At 49.3% G+C, this 26509-nt stretch overlaps 1 protein-coding gene across 15 annotated transcripts in view; it reads right to left on the bottom strand.

Moving 5' to 3' along the window:
• Positions 1-26509, bottom strand: part of UBR5 (ubiquitin protein ligase E3 component n-recognin 5) — a 2036132-nt gene that overhangs the window by 637181 nt on the left and 1372442 nt on the right. For all 15 annotated transcript variants that reach the window (XM_085605144.1, XM_085605147.1, XM_085605145.1 and 12 more), the window contains one exon: positions 9137-9367. In XM_085605144.1, coding sequence (XP_085461270.1) covers positions 9137-9367 — 231 coding nt within the window. The remainder of the gene's footprint in view (positions 1-9136; positions 9368-26509) is intronic.

Below are 26509 nucleotides of genomic sequence, written 5' to 3'. Positions count from 1 at the left end.
TAATCTCATAAAGAGTGCTGAGGGTTTGACTAGAATAAATACACTTTATTTTATATATATATATCTGTTGTGGTGTCCTTTCATTTGGTATTCAAGGGAATATATATGGTATCACAGCTGGCTTCATATGCCATTCAGAGTTTAGCCTAAGACTGCTCTTGTCCATGCTACCACTAGGATAGCTGGTCTATAAGGTTGACTTTACAACCAATCACCATAAGGGTTGTTTGGACTGATATAAGGTGTACACTAGAACTAGTGACATCATACATCAGGCCAACTTCTCACAGTCCCTCGGCGACGTTGTCTTCATCGTCGGTGGAGAGGCCCAGTTCGTACAGCGACGGGGCCTGTCCCTTGCCCTGCATGTTGTAATTGGCTCTCCTCTGTAGCTCTCTAACCCGGAGTGTCTTCGGTGTGAAGGCAAAACAGGCGTTGCAGTCTTTCCTCTTGTGGTCGACTGGCAGGCAAAGATTGCAGACCGGGTGTTGGTCCTTCTGCACGTATTTATGGTGGCAGTTACGGCAGAATTTAAAGGGTGTCTTGTCCATTCCTGCACTCAGTGTCCCTGAGTGCGCATTCGCCGTTGGACGTCGAAGATCTCGAGGTTCTACTCCTTCTTCGTCGTCCCGGCTTGTTGATCTTCCTTTCTGTAGTCTTCCTCAACTTCTTCTTCGATGAAACTCGTGCTTTTTCTTCTTTTCTTCCCAAAAACTCTGGAGCTTCACGGTGACGATGAAGACCAAACGGTGGAAAAAAGAATCTGAAGATGGCGCCCGGAGGTGGGAGCTTCCGCAGGAAGCGTGCCGACGTCACAAGAGGTACACCAAATGGTGGGACGTCGACGCCCGCCTAGGCTACAAAAAAAAAAAGAAGAAGAATAAAGACTACGATTCCGGACCCAACCACCAGACCGCGGAATAATGCACAGCATAGTGAATCCAGAAAGATTCACACTGCAAAACTGACGTCAGCGTGCCGGGAGGGACTTATATGATCACGCTGACGTCACGTCCGTGGGCGGCATCAGGGCCGGGTCATGTGGTGCCGTTCCCCGGCGCGCAGAGGTGCTGCTGCAAAAAATTTTCCGGATCCAGTCTGACGCCTGGGGATAATTCTAAGTTAAGGAATCTGCGGCTAGATGTCTCTATTAGATGGTATCCACATCACAGATGATGCGAAGTGTGGCTGCTTGTTGCCCATCTCATACCGATGAAACAAGAGCATTCCAGGCTTCTTACGGAAGGGAGGGCAAGAGGAGTTACCACAATCTGTGGGAGAAGCGAGCAAGAACACAAGAAATGTTCACAGATCACAGGGTAGGGCTGGAAGAAGAGACAATACGCCTACCACAAGTGACAATTTTCCTGGCTTCTCTTTGCAGGGGCACAGGAGAGATAAATTCAATAATATGAGTGGCTAAAGCAGCCTATACCACAAAGCTCTGACTAGAGGGATGTCTAAAGAAATAAGAGGGATCCTCCAGCGCCGGGAGATGCCTTTGAGAAACAGAGTGATCAACAGGAAGCACTGTTTCAGGTTTAGATCAAGCACCCATCAGGATATCGAAAAGACAATCACTATAAGGAAGTACAGGCTCTGCATTAGACTGGTCAGGATGTAGAGCCCCAAGTAAAGGGTCTGTTGGCAATTCCATAGAAGGACGTTGTAAATCCAGTACAACTGAAACTCGACTGAGGATGTCCGCTAGAGCAGAACTTGCCTCTGTAGCCAAATCAGGAGGAGACAGGAGGCTGGAGAAGATTCAAAGCCACTGGCGTCATCCAATTCAAGTAATGAGCTAGACTGCATAGGGGGTGGAACAGTGTCCGAAATGGGAGGTCGACCCACCACATCATCTGTAGTACTTCCACAACAATGGTCCTCAGAAGGAAAGCCAGACGAAGGGAGTCTGAGTCAGTCGCCGTGAGAAGGAGCAATCGATCGTCGTTCACGGACCCACCATTGGAGCCGGCAGACAAGCCCAATGCAGACATTGGAGTCCCAAGACCAGAAGCAGGAGCCGAAGGTGGTAGCCTCGACAGGCAGTACACCACCGTCACTAAGGTGTCAGACACAAGAGGTCGACCTGAAGCAGAGAGTGAACCCGCTTGCAGGGGGCATAGGCATGACCTCATGCACTTCCGTAGGGCCCAAGGGAGCGACAGAGGGAGATGATGACCCAAAATAGAATGAAGAGATTGATTATATTGTCTCATTTGGGTCAAAGATGCTCTGGCCTCAGGATAGGTGGGGAGACGAGAGGCGGACTCATGCCCCAACACTTCAACAGAAGAGCGGGGACCAACGGTAGGCGCAGAGACTTTGACCGCATTTGCCGAGACTTGTCTCTGGACGTCGAATGAGAATGATGCCTGCGTGATCAGGTCATAAAGTGGACACGCAGTCACAAGACTGGAACCCCGAGGACACTATTGAAGGGTAGAAAGCAGCTGACCCAATCATGGGCTGTAATCACCACCACAGGTCTTTTGCAGTCTCCTCTGAAGTCTGAACGTGATCAGAGAAGTGCCCTTGGTATCGGGGCGACTGAGAATTAGATCAGACTGCAGAGCTCAAATAGGTCTTCTGATCTACTTGACCAGCAGATTGCAGGAGGCAATCAGTCCTTTCAGCCTCAGAGTTGACCTCACTGAAACCAAGAAAAGAGGCTGAAAGATCAGGATCTTAGCCTAAATGTCCTGGACTCTCTTTTCTGTGGGAAAGGCTTGAAACTACCATGTCCAGAATGGCACCTAAACCATAAAAACAACAATATTAAAATCATATAAAAAGACAATTTAACATGTAAAAAGTTTCAGAAAATTCATAATTGTAGCAGCTATTTCTTAAAACCATGCTCTCCATAAAAACAGAAAAGCTCATTAATACTAATACAAAATTGAGCAACTTTAACGAAACATGTAGTTTCACATTAGGGTGACAATAGGTCTTCAATCAGCAAGTTGTAACATTAATCAAAATCGCCACGTCATTGTTAGGCACCTCGGCATTCATAAGTATCGTAGACTTGTCAAACGAGTGCGACTACAGTCAGCAAATAAAGTGCAACAGGGAACATCATACGATAAACGAGGACTACACTACAAATTATAAAATAGAACAAAGGTACAAGATATAAAGTGAAACACAAAAAGTCTAGTCAGCACATAATTACACTGTCAGTGCTTTGCGTCTAAAAGAACACATCCTGCCCAGGAATTTCGCAACTGAGCAAGCATGAGTGGTCTGGGATCAGGTGCACAAGTTACTACTTGTGTAACGATATAGCTGTAAGAGACATTAGTTAGTGATAGATTCCTTACCTTAGAATATCCCCAGGCGTCAGACTGGATCCGGGAAGCTTTCGTCAGCAGTACCCCTGCGCGTCGATAGGCGTCGTCGTACGGCTCCGCGTGCGTCGCTGGCGTCGTATTCGCCGAGATGACGTCACTGGAGCTACTTAGACGCGCCCATGCGCGCGGACGTCAGTTCTGTACACAACTTTCCACAACAGGAATGCAGAGCCATGTAAGATACTGACCATTGGTGCATAGAAACTAGGGCCCGAAAGGATGACCTTAACCCTAGAAATCAGTTTGCAGAAAGGGGAGGATGGGCGGGGCGGTAAGGAATCTATCACTAACTAATGTCTTTTACAGATATATCGTTACACAAGTAGTAACTTGTGCATCTGAAAGAGACAAGTTAGTGATAGATTCCGTACCTTAGAATAGATACCCCAGCAATATCAACCCCTGTGGGGGGTCTGCGAACAAGATTACACCAGAAAGTCATGGAGTACAGAATGGCCAAAGAAGCAGTATCTCCGGACCGGACTGTCAAGGCAATAATGCTTTGTAAAAGTGTGCAGCGAAGCCCACGTGGCAGCCTGTAGATGTCCTGCAGAGGGGACACCACGTCCCAATGCAGTAGTAGCTGCTGTTGCCCTGGTAGAATAGGCACGCAGCCCTTCCGGAGGTTCCTTTTTAGCCATAGAATAACAGGCCTTGATACACAAGACGACCAAGCGGGAGATAGTCCTCTTGTGAACAGCCCGGCCATTCTTGGCGCCTGCGTAGCCAACAAAGAGCTGGTCATCCACCCGGAATGCTTGTGTGCGATTCAGGTAAAAGGAGAGCGCACGTTTTGGGTCCAGACGGTGGAGCCTCTCTTCCTCTCTGGAAGGGTGTGGAGGCGGAAAGAAAGTGGGCAAGGTGATAGTCTGCCCGATGTGGAAGGCAGTGACAACCTTTGGCAAGAAGGAAGGACGAGTACGAAGCATAATCTTGTCCGGATGAACCAACAGAGAAGGAGGCTTACAAGAAAGAGCCTGAAGCTCACTCACTCTCCTGGCAGAGGTGATAGCCACCAGGAAGGCAGTTTTCAAAGTCAAAAGACGTAAAGGACAATTGTGAAGCGGCTCAAAGGGAGCGCACATGAGATAAGTCAAAACAAGTTTCAAGTCCCACTGAGGCATTATGAAAGGAACAGGAGGGAACATATGCGTAATGCCTTTTAAGAATCTCTGTACAACAGGGGACTTGAAAAGAGAAGGCTGATCTGGAAGCCTCAGGAAGGCCGAAATGGCCGAAAGGTAGCCCTTGATAGTGCCCAGAGCAGAGCCCTGCCGGGCCAGAGAAAGAAGGAACAAAAGGAACTCAGAAAGAGGGACAGAAAGGGGGTCCACAGTCTTGGCTTTGCACCATGCCACAAATTTGTTCCACCTGCAGGAGTATACCGATTTAGTGGACGGACGCCTGGCTGCCAGAATGACATCACAGACTTCAGGAGGCAAATCAAATGGAATCAGCTGTTGCCGTTCAATCTCCACGCATGTAGGTGTAGGCTGGACAGGTTTGGGTGGAGAACCGTACCCCGCTTCTGCGACAGAAGATCCTCCCGCAGAGGCAGTCGGGATAGGGGGATCCAGACCCATACTGAGTAGCTCGGGACACCAAGCTCTTCGAGCCCAGTCCGGAGCCACAAGGATGACTTGGGCCCGGTCGTGCCTGATTTTCTTAAGCACTCTAGGTAGAAGAGGTATAGGTGGAAAGGCGTACAACAGACTGCAGCTCCACTTGCAACGAAAACCGTCGCCGAGCGAGAGCCGCCTTGAAAATTCCAACGCGCAGAACTGCGGACATTGCGCGTTCTCTTCTGTGGCAAATATATCTAACCAAGGCTCTCCCCACTGTTGAAAGAGATCTTGCGCCACCTCCGAGTGAAGACACCATTCGTGATCCATCAGACACCAGTGGCTGAGTTCGTCTGCCCTGGCGTTCAAGGTACCCGCCAGGTGTTGAACCGTCAAGGAAATGCCGTGACGTTGCAGCCATGTCCAGAGGCGTAGAGCCTCCTGACATAGGATCCACGACCCCACCCCGCCCTGTTTGTTGCAATACCACATGGAGGTGGTGTTGTCTGCGAACACCTGCACTATCTTCCCCCTGACAGAGGGAAGGAATGCCTTCAGTGCAAGAAGGATCACCCGAAGCTCCAGAAAGTGGATATGGCCGCCCCATCCCAGGAGGGACGCATCCGTCACGACTGTGTGCTCCGGTTGGGGAAGGGAGAGGATCTGCCGCTGACCCAGTGCTGATTCGTGAGCCACCACTGCAACTGTTGTGCAGTGCCCTCTGAGATCTGGATGCAGTCTGGCAGGTTCCCTTGAGGCTGCACCCACTGGAACTTCAGGTCCCACTGCAGAGCCCGCATGTGCCACCTGGCATGGTTGGTCAGCAGGATGCAGGAGGCCATGAGTCCCAGCAGCCTCAAGGTTGTGTTGACCGAAACCCAGGACAAGGGCTGAAAGATCGGAATCATAGCCCGAATGGCCCGGACTCGCTGTTCGGGAGAATAAACCCAAAACTGCGCCGTGTTCAGAACTGCTCCGATGAAGAGAAGCTTCTGGGAGGGAATCAGGTGCGACTTCGGCATGTTGATGGAAAACCCCAGCAAATGCAGGAGGTCGGCTGTAGTCTGGAAGTGGGAGACGACTGCCTTCGGGCGAGCCCGCCTTCAACAACCAGTCGTCGAGATAGGGGAAGACTGGAACCCCTAATCTGCGCGGATGAGCTGCGACCACCGCCAACACTTTCGTGAAAACCAGAGGGGCACTTGTGAGGCCGAAGGGGAGCACGATAAACTGAAAGTGCACGTGGCCTACCGTAAACCGCAGGTAATGCCGGTGGGCCGGCAGGACAGGGATGTGGAAATATGCGTCCTGCAAGTCCAACGCTACCATCCAGTCTCCAGGGTCTAGGGCAGCCAGAACCTGAGCAAAGGTGAGCATCTTGAACTTCTCCTTCCGGAGGAAGGCGTTGACGCTCCTGAAGTCCAAGATAGGGCGTAGGTCCCCTTTGCCCTTCTTGAGAACCAGAAACTAGTGAGAGTAACAACCCCGACCTACTTCTGGGCCAGGAACACGCTCGATGGCCCCCTTGGCCAAGAGGGCAGTAACTTTCTCCTGCTGAAGTTGCAAGTGATCCCCCGACATGCTGTGGTACTGCGGTGGCATGGCTGGAGGGGTCGCCTCGAAGGGGAGGGAGTAGCCCCTTCGTACGATTTGCAGCACCCACGTGTCCGACGTGATGGTACGCCAGTAGAGCAGGTGATGGCGAACTCTGCCTCCCACTGGCGTGGAATGGGCCTGAAAGGTCGGACTAGGAAGGTTTTGAGGCAGATGCTGCTGAGGCAGATGTGGGCTGACCGGCTCTGTCCCCCTGCTACGCCTCGGCGGAATCCACGTCCGCGACCGCATGGAGGCTGGTTCTGCAGCCTGTGGCTAGATGGACGTGTGGGGGCGCCCCTTCCTTGGCCACGAAAGGGGCGAAAAACCGAAGTTTGCGGGGGCGGGGCCAAGAGGCCCAAGGACTTGGCCGTAGCACTGGAGTCCTTACAGCGCTCCAGCGCACTATCCGCTTTGTCACCAAAAAGGCGACGGCCATCGAAGGGCATGTCCATGAGGGTGCTCTGGACAAACCCCGGAGAAATTCGTGGATCTCAGCCAGGCGTGACAGCGAATCGCCAGCGTCGTCGCAATCGCCCTACCTAGCCCCCACATTGAATCGAGTACCGTGCTGCATCCGGCCCCTCAACAAGAGCCTGGGCGAGCCGTGTCCGGACCTCCCTCGGACACTGGGGCAGCACGTCCGCCACCGTATCCCACAAGGAGTGGGTGTAACGGTCCAAAAGGCACGCGGTATTACTAGACCGCAACCGCAAACTGAGGGACGAAAACAGCTTCTTCCCAAACTGTTCCAACCTTTTGGATTCCCGATCGGGAGGAGCGGACGGGAAGGCGGTCTGGGATGTAGAGGCCTGGATAACCAGGTTCTCAGGGGTGGGGTGCACCGACAGAAAGCTGGGGTCGCCCGGTGCAGGGCGGTGGCGCCGGGCCACATTCCGTTCCACAGGAGTGACTGTGGAGGGTTTGGACCAGGGCCATCAGAACGTCAGTCAGTGCTTCACTGAACTGCAGTAGAGGCTCCGAAGAGCTTACTGACGGTTGAAGCACTTCAGTGAGGAGGTTAGTCCTCACTGCCACTCCAGGGAGCTCCAGATAAAGGGCTTCGGCAGCCCTGCGCAGCACCACGGAATAGGTTGCACCCTCCTCCGAGCGACGGAGGGAGGAGAGATGAAGCCAGTGTCAGGGGAGGTGTCGAGACCACTGTATCTCCCAGCTCTTCTGCCCAGTCCTGATCAAACTGGCACTGCTGTGCCAGAGGGTCCTCAGACCCCTCCCAGTCGTCCCCGTCATCAGACTCCTGGTAGACAGGTTGAAAGGACGGAGCCGGGCGGTAGATGGATTGCTCATCCATTGGCGCCGCTCCGACGCCGAACCCGGACTAAAACTGGGGACAACGTCATCCGAAGACGGCGCCGGGGGCGGCACCATAGGGGTCAGCGCCGGCGGAGGGGTCGTAAGGTCAACCGGCGTCGACCAGGATCTAGGCCTGGATCTCACGGGGGCCTGCGGCGTCGGGACCGAAGTCTACGACGGCACCGGGGCCGGAGCTGCTGGCTCGCTTGGCCTCCCAGTCGGACCTGCGGGGACCGGAGGGTAAGGGGTCGGATGAGACTCCTGCGGCTCCGACAGAGCCGCGCGGGTGGTGCCACCTGAACCCTCAGCCGAGTCGTGCGACCGGCGAGGGGAGTCAGAAGAGCGATGTTGCCTCTTCGACTTCTTTTTACTGTGCCTCGACTTACCTGAATGCGAGGACTTCGAACCGGACGAGCGATGATGGCTGCGGCTCCGCGACCGGTCCCTCGACCTCCTCCTCGACCGAGACCTCGAGCGGCGCGGAGCAGACTGCCGGACCTCGAGGAGCTTGAGGGACCGCTCCCGCCTAGCCTTCGAGGTAAAGGCCCGGCAGTCGGGGCACAACTCGACATCATGGTCGGCCCCAAGGCAATGGAGACACCGATGGTGGTGATTCGCAACAGACATCAGTCGGTGACAGGTGTCGCACGGCTTGAATCCGGGCATCCCTACCGGTACCAGAAGTCGAGGTCGACTCGAAAGTTGAACCAAAAAAGTTTAAAATGTTTAGTCAAAAAGTGACTAACGGGTATGCTCTTCCCGGATCTGCGCTTATTGGCGCAGAAAAAAGAAGAACTGCCGTCAGCGCGCGAGGGCGGCGTCTAAGTACTCCGATGACGTCATCCTGGCGATCACGACGCCAACGACGGACGCGGAGCCGCAGACGACGCCTAGCGACGCGCAAGGGTATTGCTGACGAACATCTTTCCGGATCCAGCCTGACGCCTGGGGATATTCTAAGGTAAGGAATCTAACTAACGTGTTTCTTTCAGATACTCTATTTACCTGTAAATTTCTCACCAACCTTCCCCACCTCCCATTCTGAAGTGGGGTTTTAAACCAGATAACCAAGAATGGAGGTGGGTTCTGGCTTGTCCCTGCCTTTAAGAGCAGGGGGGAAAGACTAGAACTAGCATCAAAGTGTCGGGTCGCACCATATGCTCTGTTATGGCAACGTTTGTGGCCCAATGTTGTTGAATCCAAGGAGGTGTCAAATAGTTTATAGATAATTCAACTATTTGCCATAATATTTATAAATAACAATGAAGCTACAGTGCATACAGAATTGATGGGAAGGAATTGCTTTCATACCTTTTTCTTTCTAGCTGTGGAGTGTCCAACGTAGTCTGTTGATTCATTGCTTTGATCCAGTAAATAAGGGCTTGGAAAACATATGCAACATGTTTCAATGAACAGACATCCAGAACTGGAAGAACATCAGAATGTTCATCGTTGTGAGAACGCATCAATGAAAGGGCATAATTTAAGAAATCACCACGTGCAGACATCATTCCCTGACGGGCACTAAGCAAAGTGGCTCGCCTATAGAGAGAGGAAAACCAAGTTAGCAAGCCCTACGAGAATGCAAATTAATGTTTTTCGCAAAGGTAAACAGTGGTTAAAGTAAAACTCCTTTCTCAATATCAAATCTAAAATAAAAAGGGTATGAACAGACCATGAGAAAATTATTACCAGTTTCCTTACATCTTTATCTTAACCTTTTTCCTCATGACTTTAAATCGTGACAAGAGATTAAGCATAGCCCACGCACACTAGGAGAAATAAGATAACCTGCAATTTACTTTGCCCGATGTAAAGTAGGAAGAACACAAACTTTGCATTTTGCACATACTGCAGTCTTCTTTATTTTAAAAAATGCATGCCTGCAAGTTTAGCGCTATGGTGAGTCATTACAAAAGCTACCTGTTTTGATATCCATTATTGGAATAAGTATGGTAAGGTTGACAAGGTGATAAAGATTTCAGTTCCTAAAGATGATATCTGCAGATGCTAACAAAACAGACTGGGCAGACTTTGAAGCCCGCCTCTTCCTCCCACACACAGACAAAAAGTGTAGGAGGCTGGCTTAGTATACGGTGCACATGTATTTAAGTGAGGCACCCTGCACCAATCCAAACGATCCTTATGGTGATTTTAATGGTCTTAAGACAACCATAGAAAGCTCTCAAGCAGTAGCTGTGAAGAGAAGTCTTCAGGCTTAGTCCAGAAGGAGTGTTAGCTTGTTTTACCAGATCTAATCCTATTGTGTAGGTTAAACGAAAATGAACTACACAGTGTAGTTATAAAAATAGTTATATTTAATATACACACTAACAGATTGGTGTATCTCCTACCCGGAGATATTAACACAATACACACACTACTTCAGCTGTAAACAACCCAGATCTCTTGAATGGGGGTGAATGTTTTGATTTGTTCTGCATTCCGTCCATCAATAGATCTTTTTGCAAAAGTAAACAGGTAAGTAAGCACAAATACACAGTGGTCACCAGGGGGAGACCAAACCGTACACTAAAAAAGTGGAATGCGAACTGCGACCAAAGTCGGGTATTGGACCAGAAGACTCAGAAGAGCTGGTGACACACGGAACCACCCAAGGTAAGTACACAGGATTTTCGGAGGCTGTGTGCAGAGTGGAAACACAGCTGTGTACTCAATATAAGTCAATAGGAAAGTTGTGGTAGCAGTTTCTTTAAAAAAAAAAAAGAAAAAAAAAAAAAGACCCTTCCCAGTGGACCCCGAAGATACCCTGTGGAGGACACAAGGTTGGAGAGTCAACCCAACCGTGGATATCACAGGAACCAGGATACCTACACCAGGGAAGCCAGGTGATTAGGTGCAAAGTGATGTTGAAAACCACCGTAGACAACAATGGAGGACTTCAGGAAAGAAGATATTGGAAAAGAACATGAAAGAGTTCAGTGGAATCCAAGGATGGATTCTTGAAGAGGAGTACCTGCAATCAGATTGGATTGAGTCTTTGCCACTCGGAAGTGACCAGGAGGAAAGGAAGATCAATGATGGAAGATACAGGAGTGGTGACGGTGACCTTGTCACTGCAGCTGTGAGTACCAAGCGACGCTGTGGAAGATCAGGAGCCGTCCACGAGCTGTCCCATGTCGGAAGTCAAGAACCAGGGGATCAGTATCCGGCGGGAGCGCCAGCATGCCTTGGTAGCAGCAATAGATGTGGTAGACGAAAAAGGTGCAACATTGGGACCAGCAAGGTCCAAATGACTCCCCCTATGCAGGAAAGCCAGAGCAGGCCCCGAGCTAGCAGGGGAGCCCACTGAAGGCAAAGAAGACCCTCAAGAGGACCCACAGGCCGAAGGCACAGGAGTTGCAAGAGGACCTCGAGCAGCTCAACAAAGATGCAGGTCATTGGTGCAGAGGATGCGGTGATGACGAAGATCTTGGCAGGAAGAGATGATGGAGCTACTTGTAGCCCGAAGATCTCTGGAATGAGCAGTCAAGAAGCCTTGGCAACGGCAAGTGCGCAGGGGTTCTGTGCCTGCGGTTCCGACGAGAGATACTGGCCTCAAAATTACTGAGAGGATAGAGCAGGCCTCGAGAGAGTTGCAGAACCACCACCTGTGTCGTTGAGCCTTTCGGAGTCCGTAGAAAGACAGGGTCAGCAAACCGGTCAGCTTCGTTGCGGTGCCTGCAGATGCAGGGGACTGACTCCTTCACTCCAAGGTAGATTCCTTCGCTTAACTTAATGCCCACAGGCCTGGAGAGGAACCTGGATGAAGCACAGGAACAGATGACAAAGTAGACTTGCAGAACAGCAGGACCAGGAGCAGCAGGAGTCTAACCTGATGCAGTCTCGGTTCCAGGCGAAGTCCAACAAAGTCCAAAGAGCCCAGACTGTCGAAGTTGAAGTGGTTTCGGGTTTGAATCTTGTCCGCGATGAATCGGAAGAGCCACCCACAGGTAAGCCCGTAAGTACCCTAGGGAAAGGGTTGGGACGATTCAAGGGTCCTGCCCAGAGGGAAGGATAATGTGAGAAAGTGCCCCCTTTCTTGCATGGTATGCCCCCACTTTTTCCTGAATTGCTGATGTGCTTTGACTGAGTGTGCCCTGGACTCCTGCCAATCAGGTACCCAGGGCCTGTGTTCCTTCCCTAAAACTGCATTGAAGCCTAAAACCCAAATGGCATCTCTGGCCACGTCAGCCCCTGGTAAATGGTACCATAGGTACCCAGAGCACTGTGACCAGAGAAGGCCCCTAATGGCTGCAGCACTTATTGTACCACCCATGGAGGCCCTGTACCCTGACACACACACACTGCCATTGCAGGCTGAGTGTCTGGGTGCAGAACAAAACAAAGTCGACATGGCACACATCCCTGTGTGCCATGCCCACAAACCATTGCCCTGGCATACATCATTCACCCCTCCACCACCACTTGCTGTACTCGGCAACTGGTCCCCACAGGTTCAACCCCCCCACTTTGGGTGGGAGACCCGGCGGGAAAAACAAAGTGAGGAAGAGAGGTGTGTCCACCTCTGCCAACTCCACCCCTAAGGTGGGGGAGGTGAGGTGAAGCACAACCTCGAGTTCCCGCCATCTTGAGGATGGGGGGACCCAGCCAACCAGGGACAGGCTCCTGGCCCCCTCCCACTGGAAAGTGGCAGAATAGGGGGTGTACCCACCCCAGGGAAGGGACCCATTGGTCCCTGCCCTTTACCTACCTCTAACGCCCCTAAATTTAGTATTTTGGGGCACCCTGAACCTTCCTTCCTCAGATCCAGCAACCACAAGAAAAGAAGGAGGAGAAGCCGTGCAGAGATAACAAGAGGACGACGCTTGGCCTCAGCCCTACAGGCCTGTCTCCCCTCGAACCTGCTCCTGCGAAACCCCGGCGTGTGCAGCGGCCAGCAATCTCAAAAACCCCAGAGGACCTGCCTGCATTCACTTTCTAAGCTGTTACTCCTGTGAACACCGGACATGTTTAAACTGCAGCTTCTGGTGCCAGACAGAAACCGCGAATCCAGCATACTCTGCACCCGCCGAGCCAGGCCTGTGTTTGAGTGAACAAACACCACGAGGAGGTCCTGTGAAAAAGTGCCATCTTTCTTGCATGGTATGCCCCCACTTTTTGCTGTATTGCTGACTGTGCTTTGACTGAGTGTGCCCTGGGCTCCTGCCAATAAGGTGCCCAGGGCCTATGTTCCTTCCCTAAAACCTAAAACCCAAATTGGCAAACCTGGGCCACATGTCAGCCCCTAGTAAATGGTACCCTAGGTACCCAGGGCCTTGTGACCAGGGAAGGCCTCTAAGGGCTGCAGCACTTATTGTGCCACCCTTAGAGGCCCTGTACCCTAACACAAACACACTGCCCTTGCAGGCTGAGTGTCTGGGTACAAGACAAAGCAAAGAGTCGACATGGCACATATCCCTGTGTGCCATGCCCACAATCTACACTGCCCTGGCATACATCAGCCACCCCTCTAGCTGGGTGCCCTATGCCAGTGGTGTGGGCACAGGAGCATGAGCCCTGTGCACCTACAGTACCCAGGTCCATTCCTGGGCACTGTAAGTGCAGTGCTGCCATTTAAGAGTATATGGTGCTGGGAGCTCGTCAAACACGAAATCCACAGCACCATAATGGCAACACTGAAGACTAAGAAGTTTGGTATCAAACCTCTCAGCACATTAAACCCGCACTGATGCCAGTGTGGGATTTAATGTACAAAGCACTACAGAGGGTTCACGCCCTAAATCTAGTATTTAGGGGCACCCTGAACTTTCCTTCCCCAGATTCCGAAATACAAAGAGCAAGAAGAAAGAAGACCTGCCCTGCTAAGAAGAGGAAGACACCAACTGCTTTGGCCCCAGCCCTACCGGCCTGTCGACCCTCGAACCTGCTCCTGCTCCAACCCGGCATCTCTTGTGGCCAGCAACCTCAAAAACCCCGGAGGACCTGGCTACCTTCTGGCTCTATGCCCCTGGGACTCCCATGAGTAGAGGCTCTACTCAAAATCTGCTTCTAATCCCTGGCATCAGCCCGGAACCGCGAACCCTTCACACTCTGCACCCGCCAAGCCTGGCCTGTACCGGAGTGAACAAAGACCACGTGGACGACCCCACGGCGGCTGTGACCCCGAGCTCGGCACCCAAGGACTTCCCTCGACGTTCCTGACGACGCCTGCAGCCTCCAAACCAGGTGCCCCCCCAACCGCGATCAAGATTTCCCGACACCAAAAGGCACCCCTGCACCCAGCGCCCCCCTGTGCCCAATCCCGGGGTACCTACCTATCCTCCAACTACCCAACTTACCTCTCGAAGTGGTGGTGGCACCCGAAGAATCCTCGTCCCCGAGCTTGCAGCCTTTTTCTAAACCGGAGTTTTCCCATTGAAATCAATTGACCGCCCGAAGGCTCAAAAGCACCCTGCACCCAGCCGCCCGAGTGGCCCTGGCAGTGCAACCTCTACACCTATCTACTTCCCCACTTGCACTGAGTAAGTGACCAGGAGCCCAGCTCCCACAGCCGCGTGGCCCGCTAGTCAGCAGCCACCAACCAAGGCCCCCCTACCTCTCATAGGATAACATTGGGCCTAACTCTCTCTGTACCCAGTCACCCTTGCGCCGCTGGGGGTGAACTAACTGTACCTACCTGACCCTGGGAGACCCCTGAGTCTATGCCCAGAACCTTAACTCTGCGAGTCAAGTACTTACCTTTAATCCGATAACTCAATTTTCTCCATAGGGTAACATTGACTGGCTTTTTCTGAAATTTCTTCGAAGTGTGGACTTTTCAAAATTTAAAATATTCACCAAAAATCAGCCGATTAACGAAAACGAAAATACTCACCTGCTATTAGGTGAGCTCCCAGTGCTGGATCTTGGTGCCCAGCACTGACTCTGAAAAATATTCACAACCGTACTTACCAGTAACTAAATTTCCTTCCATAGGAAACCATTGACTGTTTTTCTGTGAAATTTCTTCTAAGTGTTGATTTCTGCTGGGGGAGAGGGGGCGCGCTAGAGGGCGCACGGCGGAATGGCTGACTATTAAGGCAGCTCCACCGGTCGGGTCAGAATCACAGCCTTAAAGACCGGTATGCAGATCCCTTACCACCACTGAAACGCGCGTAGGTGCATCGGAAGCAATGGGGCACGGTTTGTGTGCGTGGTGAGCCTGGGCGCGCACACACTGGTAGCTGCTTTGGGTCATTTGCAGATTTCCCCGCGGACGGGACGATCAGCGGCACAAGATGGCGGCGCCCTGCGGCGCGATTGATGCGTTTCTGACGCCACTCCGGGCTGTTTAACAGCGAGTAAGGTGAAGACGCTTTGCCCCTGTTTGCACGGATATATGGGAGAAGATATCACTGCCGTTCAAAGTGACAATATGTATGTCTGGCGCGTTCGCCTGATGCGGAGTGGAGAGCATGGCATATCGGCGTAAGATGGCGGCCCCCTTCTAATGGCGAGATCATACCCGCCGATCTCGGTTGCGAAGAAGCGTTTGATGTCGCTACAAGGAGGCGGGGGTGCCCGTTTGAAGTGCAGGCTGGATGAACGTGGTGAGACTGTGCCCCCTCTACTATAGTGAACTCTTCTATGTGCACCTGTCACCCAACTTGGTTATGCAACATGCCAGCTGAAAATATCCTTTTGAAGGGGATTATTGACGATATGCAGCCGTGAAGTGGGCTTCGCTGGGACAAGTACAGTTTACAAGTCAGCACAACTGCGTGAATCGGCCAGTGCATACCCCTCTGATAATCGCGCGGTGGAAATGGCTGTATTTCTATAGGTGCTGGGGAGGGCACTGACACCTGGTGTGTACAAAGGCGATGTCCCAACTATCGTACTGGTGGCCTGGAGGTAGTGGATAAATATGAGGTGCATGACGCTTAGGGACACGGCTGCTTCTGAAGACCCTGTGGCTTGTAAATAGCAGTCAGAGGTTACTCCTGGACTCTGGGGGCCACCGCAGGGGTGGCCTAAGTTAGCGACATCAAGCTCAAGGCCGATACGCATATTCGCTGTCCTTGTAGGCTGGAGTAGTGCGATGCATAGTGCTACGGGGCCCATCTGGGTGGCGCTGACAATTGGGGGCACCAGAAATCACGTGGTGGTACGAAGGAACGGCAGCATATCCGCCGGCGGTGACAACGTGCATCAGATATCGCGGTCCATGGGGCCTGCCATTCTCGTCATGGGAAAGCAGGACAAGCAACAGTCAAAACTCTCCTTTGAAGCGAAACGCCAAACAAAAGGTGCATCGGATACTGAAATGGAGGGGGGAGCGGAGACAAGTAACCGAATGGAGCAAGTCCTCAAAGCGATACAACAAAGCCTACAAGACATAAATGGTAAGCTGGATTCCTTAACGCATCGGGTTGATAATATTTCGGCAAAACTGGATAAGCAAGGGGCGCGACTGGATGAGGCAGAGAAACGTATCTCCTCTGTGGAGGATGAATCGCAAACCACCGCGCGCAAATGCACAGATATGGAGAAAGCAGTGGAGGCCCTAAAAAACAAGGTGGAGGATTTGGAAGCGAGGTCTCGCCGCAACAACATCAGAATCGCGGGAATTCCAGAATCCTCCAATACTGGGCGTATGGAGACGTACATGGAGGATCTGCTGCGAGAGGTGTTTGGTGCTAATCAGTTCTCGACGGTCCTCATAGTAGAAGGCGCCCATAGATCCTTGGCTCCGAGACCCCCACCGGGTGCCACGCCGAGACCTAAAGTTGCCCGGCTCCTGAACTATAGAGATCGGGATGCCATATTGCTTATGGCACAGGATAAGCAGCAAGTAACATATCAGGGCAACGAGTTGGCGTTCTATCCGGACTTCACCATGACGGTCCAACTAGCGCGTAAGGAATTCAATCCAGCGAAGAAAAAACTGAGGGAAATGGGGGTGGAGTATACAATGCTCTATCCAGCCCGGCTAAAGGTGACACAGGATGGCAGATCTACGATTCTCCACTCTACAAAGGCAGCGCAAGACTTTATTAAGAAGCTGGTTGGCCAACGCAGGGAGCATAAGCACGCTGAGCAGACCCGTGACTCTGAATGAAGCTCGCCGGAATACTATTCTAGAGTTGGCAAGCTATATTTGTGCGGTATAGGAGCTGATGCCAGCTCGAGCTGGGGATGTAAGATACTGAGTGACCTGTACACTATACTGACACCTCCTGTAAGGTCAGTATGATTTGAATACTCCTCAGAGGGACTTCCTGGTATTGGCAGAAATGAAGCAGTTAAGAATGGGTGAACTGCCAATAGACACTATATTCTCGTCTGGGGCACTGTGACACTACATACAATGAGGGGACATATGCCTAACATGTATATTGGTTGAAAGAGGTTCTGGAAGGACCAGAGCCTGCGTGAATCACAGCTAGGACCCTAAGGTCTCAATAGAAGTAAACCGAAAATATTCAAAATGTGCAACAATTATTCAGTGAGACAAGATTCAAATTGTGTAAAATCATTAAACAAATAACTGGTTTTGCCACTGTTTGTTTTTATATTTTGGCTGGTTCAGTTTGTACTGTTAGCATCACAATACATCAATAATAGTATATGTATATTACAATCCAAATCAAATTAAATTGTTCATCCATTGTAACATAACAGGTCCCAATGCATTTCGGGTTGATTTCTAACCCTTCGTCAGGGGTGATATATACGTTCATAGACAACAATGAATAATGAATGAAGTTGCCCTCCTTTAAATTCTTTCAGCCTCCAACCGGAGCTACAACAAAAGCCACATAAATAGCACTACGCTCTCTCTCTTTAAATAGCTTCTTTGACATACACACTTTGGCGAGATTTCACTTTCTTTACACGCTAACCACTTGATGAGGGTTCTTTTTCTACGATTTTCTCTTGAGTGCAAATCCTATAAACTCAACAAGAATGTCATTACACTAATTGTATTTATGTGGCTTTTGTTGTAGCTCCGGTTGGAGGCTGAAAGAATTTAAAGGAGGGCAACTTCATTCATTATTCATTGTTGTTTATGAACGTATATATCCCCTGACGAAGGGTTAGAAATCAACCCGAAATGCATTGGGACCTGTTATGTTACAATGGATGAACAATTTAATTTGATTTGGATTGTAATATACATATACTATTATTGATGTATTGTGATGCTAACAGTACAAACTGAACCAGCCAAAATATAAAAACAAACAGTGGCAAAACCAGTTATTTGTTTAATGATTTTACACAATTTGAATCTTGTCTCACTGAATAATTGTTGCACATTTTGAATATTTTCGGTTTACTTCTATTGAGACCTTAGGGTCCTAGCTGTGATTCACGCAGGCTCTGGTCCTTCCAGAACCTCTTTCAACTATTGTCACAAATAGGGACGTAGACTCACATCCCTTAGCGTGAAAGCACGCTTAAAATAATTTAAATTTTTTTTTTTAGATCTTTCATTATATATACCAGTACAAAGAATAGGTGTGCAGGCCCACTCAACCACATATTAACATGTATATTGGACACTGCTGCTGGTGGTGCTCAGGGAACAGATGTTGATATGTCAGTAGGACACTTTGTGATGCATTAAGAGCCCTGCTGTGACTGGTTGCCCTTTATTTGAGTACACGCGCCAACCGTGGTGATCTGCATCAGGCTAAGCCACTAGTTAAGATCCTTTTACCCTATTGCACATTCCAGTCAGATACATATGGGATTGCGGCAGTATTAGATTACTTGACCACTGCTGGACAGCATTAGATCTGCATATGTAACGTACACCTGACCACATCCACGATGTTGGATGGAGTTGTGTGCCCTTGGCGGTACCCTCAGGCGGGTGCTCCCCACAAAGTGTTTTGATATGTTGTATTTTCTATTAGGGACTTGTCTTTGGCATGGTTGGGGTGCTGAAGTGGGTGGGGGGGGCGGGGTTGGGAACTGTTATGTAGGCTGTAGTGCATGAGAGACATCGCAGATATCCAGTAGAACTGTCACATAATTGTGGTTACCAGCTCTTTATTAAGCCACCGATGATGTACCCGCAGGGGAAATGGTATCTGTTTTTAGGCTATATTTCTACGTTTAACTATGTCCACACCTAGGCTGCGGCCAGCCCAATTAAATCCGATTACGTGGAATGTTAGGGGGCTAAACAACCCGAAAAAAATAAGGCAGGTATTTGCTTACTTTGATCGGCTACATGTTGACATAGCCTTCCTTCAGGAAACACATATTGCTCCTGGCTCTACCAATACTATTGGACACAAATGGACGGAGGCTATTTATAGGTCATCATACTCATCCTACTCAGGAGGGGTTATCATATTGGTAAAAAAGGGAACACAACTCCAAGTAGATAGTACATTGCGGGATGAACTAGGGCGCTATGTTATAATTACAGGGAGGCTCCGAGGTCAGCGTATAGCATTTAACAACACCTATGGCCCAAACGTGGATGACCCAGACTTCTATAGAGAACTTTGGCGTAAAATACATGATTTGAAGGGCATGACTATATTCTGGGGTGGAGATTTTAATGCTGCTCTATGTGATAGTCTGAACAGGTCAAACACGTCTAGAGAACCACACCAGAGAGCTGAGGAGGTATTGCACAATATTATGAGGGAAGAAGGTCTTCATGACATTTGGCGTACCAGTCACCCGGATAGAAGAGAGGCCACGCACATCACAGCGGCTCACAATAGCTGGTCCCGTATAGAATACTGGTTGGGGACTAGCGAGGTACTGTTGTGGACTCAAAATGTGAGTCACATCCCCAGAACATTATCTGACCATAATCCAGTGCTACTGTCCATAAGCATACCATACTATATGCCTCCCCCATACACATGGCGATTTAACTTAAAAGCACTATTAGACTCAGTGTACGCAGATACACTCAGTAAGGCCATTACTGAATATTTTGAACTGAATGAACCACATACAGAGGATACTGGCCTGCTATGGGAAGCTTTTAAAGCGACAATCAAGTGAGTGTGTATTAGTACCTGTGCTAGTATTTTAAAGGATATACGTCAGCAGCTCAGTAAGAGGGAAAATATTCTACACACACTGGAGCGGGAATATGAACGTACACAAGATGACAAAATATTGGGTGATATCCGGGCCGTACTCTCGGAATACCACACATATGCTGAGGACGAACTGAGGTATATTACGAAGCGTCAGGTAGCACGTTCATATGGGGAGGGGGCAGGCCGGGAAGGATGTCGGCACCAGGATATGCACAGGTAGACAACAACAGGCCATACTGGCGATGAGGGATAAGCAGGGGGTGTTACAGCAAGAAGCGCAGGGGATATTCGGGGAATTTATGAGAACATATATGAAGCGCGAAATACTGCTGAGTCGACTGAGGTCCTGGAGTATTTGGAGGATGATGCGATAGTTTGGTTATCCGATACGCATAGGGAGTATCTATCCTTGCCCATCACTGTGGAGGAAGTCACGGAAGTTATCAACTCCCTTCCCAATGGAAAAGCCCCTGGCCCAGACGGGTTTACATGCAAATTTTATAAGGCTTTTGCAGGACAGCTGGCGCCTCATTTGGTTGCGATGTATGGTGATGCGCATGACAAACAATTGCTCCCACCAACGTTAAGAGAAGCTGTGCTCATTGCCCTTTTAAAGCCAAACTAAGATCCAGAGTGTTGCGAATCCTATAGGCCGCTATCTCTTATAAACGTGGATACTAAAATATTGGCCAAACTTCTGGCCACTAGACTACAACCCCTAATGACCAGACTGGTTTTACCAGATCAATCTGGCTTTATCCCAACTAGAACGACTACCCATAACACTAGGACACTGTTCGCATTGTCTCATTATTTAATTCATAGCACCAAAGCAGTTGCGGTTCTCTTAGATACGGCAAAAGCGTTCGATTCTATCGAGTGGCCGTATTTATACACTGTGCTGCGTCGCATGGGATTTCCACCTATCTTTTTAAGATGGGTGCAGACATTATATACTGACCCTATGGCGCATATCAGAGTTAATGGCTATGTGTCAGATGCTATTCTGATAGCGAGGGGGACGAGACAAGGTTGCCCACTGTCCCCATTGCTATTTGCGCTGGCCCTTGAACCACTTGCCTGTAAGATAAGGCAAGGTCATCACTATTCGGTGCTCCAATTTCCGCAACGGCCGCTGCATATATCACTCTACGCGGATGACATGATGTTATATGTGCGAGATCCAGAGACTAATTTGGCCCCACTGCTGAGGGAATTTATTCATTTTGGTCATCACTCAGGACTACAAATTAATTGGGCCAAATCTCTAATAATACCACTAACGGATTCCATGCTTCCACATCACACTGAATTCCCACTGGATTGGCAATCGGAACCGGTTAAATATCTGGGGGTCTGTTCCACCGGGATCCAGAGGTGGTGATCCGCTACAACTACGGCAGGGCAACTGACGCCATGGAAGATAAAATCGGGAGGTGGATCCAATTACCTTTAACGTTGGCTGATCGTTTAGCCATTGTTAAAATGGTTGTTTTACCGAAATGTTTATATCTGTTTAATAACACTTCAATCACTCCCCCAGCAAAGATTTTTAAGCGACTATCAACTATGGTGTCACGACTGATTTGGGCCGGTAAGCAGGCCCGCATCAAACTAAATACCCTCACATTGCCTTACTCACGCGGTGGGTTCACTGTTCCAGACTTTCTGCTTTACTTTTTGTGTGCTCAAGCACAATTTGCGCACTATTGGTATCACACTGTCCCATATATCCCTCATGTAGCCATTGAAGGAGACGCACTTCCTATCCCATTGACGGCTATCATCACGCATCATAGGCCTCCACTTCACAACCGTGACATCAACCCTATAGACACAACAGTTGCTGCTTGGCATAGAATGGGGAAATTAGCAGGCAAACTCCCGTTATATGCACCGGCGCTGTCACTGTTACATCATCCAGAACTGTCCGTTACTCAAGAACAAGTGGGTCAGAAACAGCTACGACAGGCAGGTATAGATAAGATGGGGGACCTTTACTGCAATGGTGTTTTTAGAGCGCTTAGTGACCTTACATATATTAGTAACCAAACGACGTTGTTCCAATTCACATATTACAGACTGCGAAACGCGATCAAAACACTATATCCCTCTTACCCTGAGGAGCCGTCACAGCTGTCCACTTTACAGAGGATGATCACTACACCCAACAATATGCATATGGTCTCTAAATTATACATTAAACTACAGGAGGATATAGCTGGCAAGACGACTCAGGCGATGGGGAAGTGGAATGAGGTTCTAGATGTTCAAATCACAGAGGAGGAATGGACCACGGCGTGCGCTCTAACTAGCATGCTTATGCCAAATGGTAATCTGAGAATGGTACATTATAAATATCTCCACCAAACATACTACACACACCAGCCAGGCTATGCGCATATGGCCTATGATCAGATGCGACATGTAGGCGCTGTGGGGCGAACGGAGCTGATTTTATACATCTTGCATGGGCCTGTGCAGCAGTGCATGAGTACTGGCTAAATGTTACAAAGACATTGATAAGCATGGTGGATATACCTATTGAATGTGCTGCTCGTACCCGTTTATTAGGACTTGTTCGGAATGTACGAGCTCGTAAGCGTAAATTCTGTGTAATTGCTTTATTAATGGCAAAGCGTAGAGTTTCTTTATGCTGGGACAGTAAGGTGACCCCAACACTACGACAATGGCTTCAAGACCTGACGTACTGTAAAGATCCCTACACATCTACACGGAGGAACTGCCCACTGGTGCCAAACCTAGAGACTATTGGACATACCTAACTGACTATCTACAAATGCTTCCAATGGATTAATTGGATATCTTAGTATACCTGTGGTTTACGTGGCTTACTGGTAACTTGTCAGATTTGTCAACACTGGAAGATGGATGTTGTTGTGCTACAGTCTGAGGGTTAATTTTCTGTGGTTTGTATAATGTACAAATTCAAAATGGATCTTGGTGCCCAGCATTGACTCTGAAAACTACTTACAACTGTACTTACCAGTAACCCAATTTTCTCCCATAGGAAATCATTGACTGTTTTTCTGTGAAATTTCTTCTAAGAGTCAATTTCTGCAAACTTTAAATATTCTTTAAAAATCGTATAACTTCTGAAAACGTAATTGCTTACCTGTTTTGGATAAAGGTCCCAGTACCGAGTCTAGGTACCCAGTACTGGATTACAAAAGTAACGAGAACATACTATATACCTGCAACTTGAATTTTCTTCCATAGGGAATCATTGACTGTTTTCTATGCAATATTTTCTGTCAACTTTTAAAATAGCAAAATATTGTCTAAAAATCATCACAGTAATTAAGTCGACTTTTATCACTTGATTCTAAGTACTGAATCTAGGATCTAGTCCTGGAATTCCAAAAGTAATCTGTTGCAAATTACTTGAAACTTCCATTGAACTCAATGCATTGTTGTGTTTAAAAAAGTATCGCCTATTGCAACCATTTGTAACTGAGAAAGTATATTTTAATACCTATTGTTGGTTCTAAAATAAAACAAGCATATATTTTTATATATAAACCATTGGCCTAGAGTTCAGTTATTGAGTGTGTCAAACCATTTGTTGACTGAGTGTGTGCAACAAAATGCTTTACACTGTCCTCTGATAGTGCCTTACTGTTCAACCAAGCTACCACTTTAGAGAGTAGGGTTATATCTAACTTTAGCCTCTGCCAAACCTCTGTGGACTCACCCCTGTGCCCTGTTGGGGTAAGGGGACTGGTTCTATTGCATTTTTGTGTAGTAGAGAGAATTTCCTGTTTGAGGAGAGTGAAATGTTCTGTGGACATTAGACGGTGTTTGGGAGGAATGTGTGGGGGGAATGGACGTGAGTTCCAGGCAGTAACCATACTGGATAATTTCTCTCACCCACCTGTCTGTGGTGATGGAATTCCAGACAGGTAGGAACTGTGAAAGGCGTCCCTACAGGGTCCGAATGTAGATTTAGTCCGTGATAAGTTGCGGCCCTTTTGATCAGTTGGGCAAAACCTACATTATCGTCTGGTGGGGATGGCTTAGAGGGATAGAGATCTAGCTCTGTTAAGTCAGGATCTGTGTTATAGTCCATCCATGGATCTGGCTCCTGTGGGGGATCATCATTGTCTCGTTGTGGGATGATGTTATCATCTCCTTGTCCGTCCCCATCTCCATTATCACTATCCCCTGGCTGTGAGAGTGGAAAAGTGTGTTCTGGAATGTGTACTGGAGAGATAAATAAATTGGGATCAATAGGTGGAGGAGGAGGTGTAGGGGGTGGAGAGGTGTTGGTGCCCATGTCTATTCTTGTAGCCGGATCCGGTGAATTTTGTAAATGGTCCAGTTTCCTTTTCGTAGGTTGTTTGGAGAGAATATGACCAGTCTTTGGATGGATATAAATATTTTTCTGGTTTGGAACAGGGACAAAAAGTTCTTTGGAGCCGGTGCTCTTTTTCATTGCCGAAGATTTCTCCCTGTGAGGAGTCTTAGACTGTTTAGGCATAGGGATAGTGTCTGTTTAAGAAGCCTTTTCTGGTTCCGAAGACTTCGGTGTCGGTTGTTTTGGCTCTGGAGTCTTTTGCTTCGGGGTTTAGGCATCGAAGACTTTTCCCTGGATTGTTTTGGTTCTGACGTTTTTGGTGTCAAAGTTTTTCCCTTTTGCTTCGGCTCCGAGGGTTTGTCCTTCAGCTGTTTCGGCGCCAGAAGGTTCTCCTGTGCCAATGGAGGAGGGCTTGGCATATCAGCAGCCTTGGACTTCGGTGCCGAAGGTGGTTTTTCGGTACCGGAGTCTGGTTGGCTCGAGCCCGAGCCGGAAGGCTTGTGTCTGCTTTTCATAGCCGAGCCCGAGGAATGGCATCCGAAATGTTTGGCCGGTGTGGACCTGGGCCTTGTGGTTAAGGTGTTACCGGAGCCTTTGGTATGGGCTTGGGTGGGGCAGGGGTCTCGGTAATCACGGTCTGCTGAGGTGACTTTGTCCTTGACGGCGGAGTCATCTGCTTCGGAGACTAAGACCTGTTCCTCCTGGGCTTGTTCCGGAATGCTGTTGGGCCTGGATGGAAGATGTCCGGAATGGAGTCTCTTCCTCTGGACATTTCATGGCGTAGAGCCCAACGATCACGAATGGTCTTCTTAGACTTGAAAGATAGACTAGCCTCACAGGTATCTCCTCGATGCTCCGGAAAGAGGCAGAGATAACACACTAGGTGTAGGTCCGAGTGTGGGAATTTAGCACCACATCGGGGGCATTTCTTGAAGGGAGTCCGTTCCATCTACTTCAGTCGGAATCAGCGAGGTCAGGCCCAACAGGTTATCTAAGTTTTTTTCGATTGTAGAAGATGCGCATCGAGAAAGGGAAACGCGATCGAGACCATACCGTCGAGTGGTAGGTGGTTGCGCGTCGAAGGGGGTTTCGATAACGACAACGACCCAGAGCGCAGCAAGTCACATCCGAACCTGATGGCAGAAAAAAACAATCTGGGGATGGAGTCGATGCCCATGCGCACTGTCACCATAAGCAGGTGTCACCTATCTTGTGACTAACAAAGACTTCTTTGACAAAAACAAACTTCAAACATCCGAGCCCAACACCAGATGGTGATCTATGCTAAAGTATACAATCTACAGCTCATATGCCTCGAACATATACTTTCAAATGCAAGGATGTTCACAGAAATGCAATTGTAGATGGATTTGAAATCGTTACAGGTTTGGATTTGCTTTAAAAACGGTTCAGAATACTTTAGATTACTTTTCCGTTACATTTTAGTTACATCGACTAATTGTGGTAATATGCCTAGATATCACACAATGGGTCCCACAATACAAAGGTAAGACATATATTACTGTTCAAAGTACGGTTACTTTTGCTTCATACAAGAAAAACAGGTCGACAACATTTTTCAGAGGAAAAACCACAACATAGTTTCCTATGGAGAGAAAGATTGTTATCTGTTTGCAGGTAAGTAAACGACTTACAAGGCTGGGTGTCTGGGGTTAGTACCAAGGTTTCCCAAGGTTCAAGGAGGCACTCAAGTTGCACCACCAGTAGCACTTGGGTGGCAGGGTGCAGAGGACCAATTTTAGCCAATGGGGCTAGGTAGCAGTCAGTTAGGGGCTGCTTACGAGGAGGCCACTCGGTTGTGGGAGCAAAGCTCCTGGGGTTAAGATCAGCACTGCAGGGGCCGACAATCAGCATGTGAGTTGCACCACCAGCGGCATGGAGGCAGAGGGATGCAGGGTACCAAGACGACGCGGGAGCCCTGTTTCCAGTGGAGAGCTCTGGGTCCGAAGAAATGCTGCAGGCTTGGTCAAGGAGGTTTCCTAGGGTGACCACTTGCAAGAGAGGTAAGATGGATTGTTGGGGGATGCCAGGACACCGTCAGTTGGGCCACTAAAGGTCGTGGGGCGCCAGGGTGTCTTTGGGCGTCAGGTTTCCTTACAAGTTCTGGTCATGGTGACCCCTCAGGTTGAGGCTGCAGTCATCGGGTAGAAGGTCGAGGCACATTGATGATCACCAGATCACAGGTCAGGATCGCTGGGTAGACCACCTTGCGGTGTTGGGCCACTCGGGCCGTGGGCGTCAGGTGCAGAACCGCGGATTCGGCTGGATCTGGGTTCTGTGTTGGAGTCTCTGGTTGGAGCAAATCCGCTGCTCATGGGAGAC

The sequence above is a fragment of the Triturus cristatus genome, chromosome 5_1 (genome assembly GCF_964204655.1).
Source record: "Triturus cristatus chromosome 5_1, aTriCri1.1, whole genome shotgun sequence".
Classification (NCBI taxonomy): Eukaryota; Metazoa; Chordata; class Amphibia; order Caudata; family Salamandridae; genus Triturus; species Triturus cristatus.
Note: the sequence above shows the minus strand (reverse complement) of the source record. Positions and strands in the feature narration are given on the sequence as shown.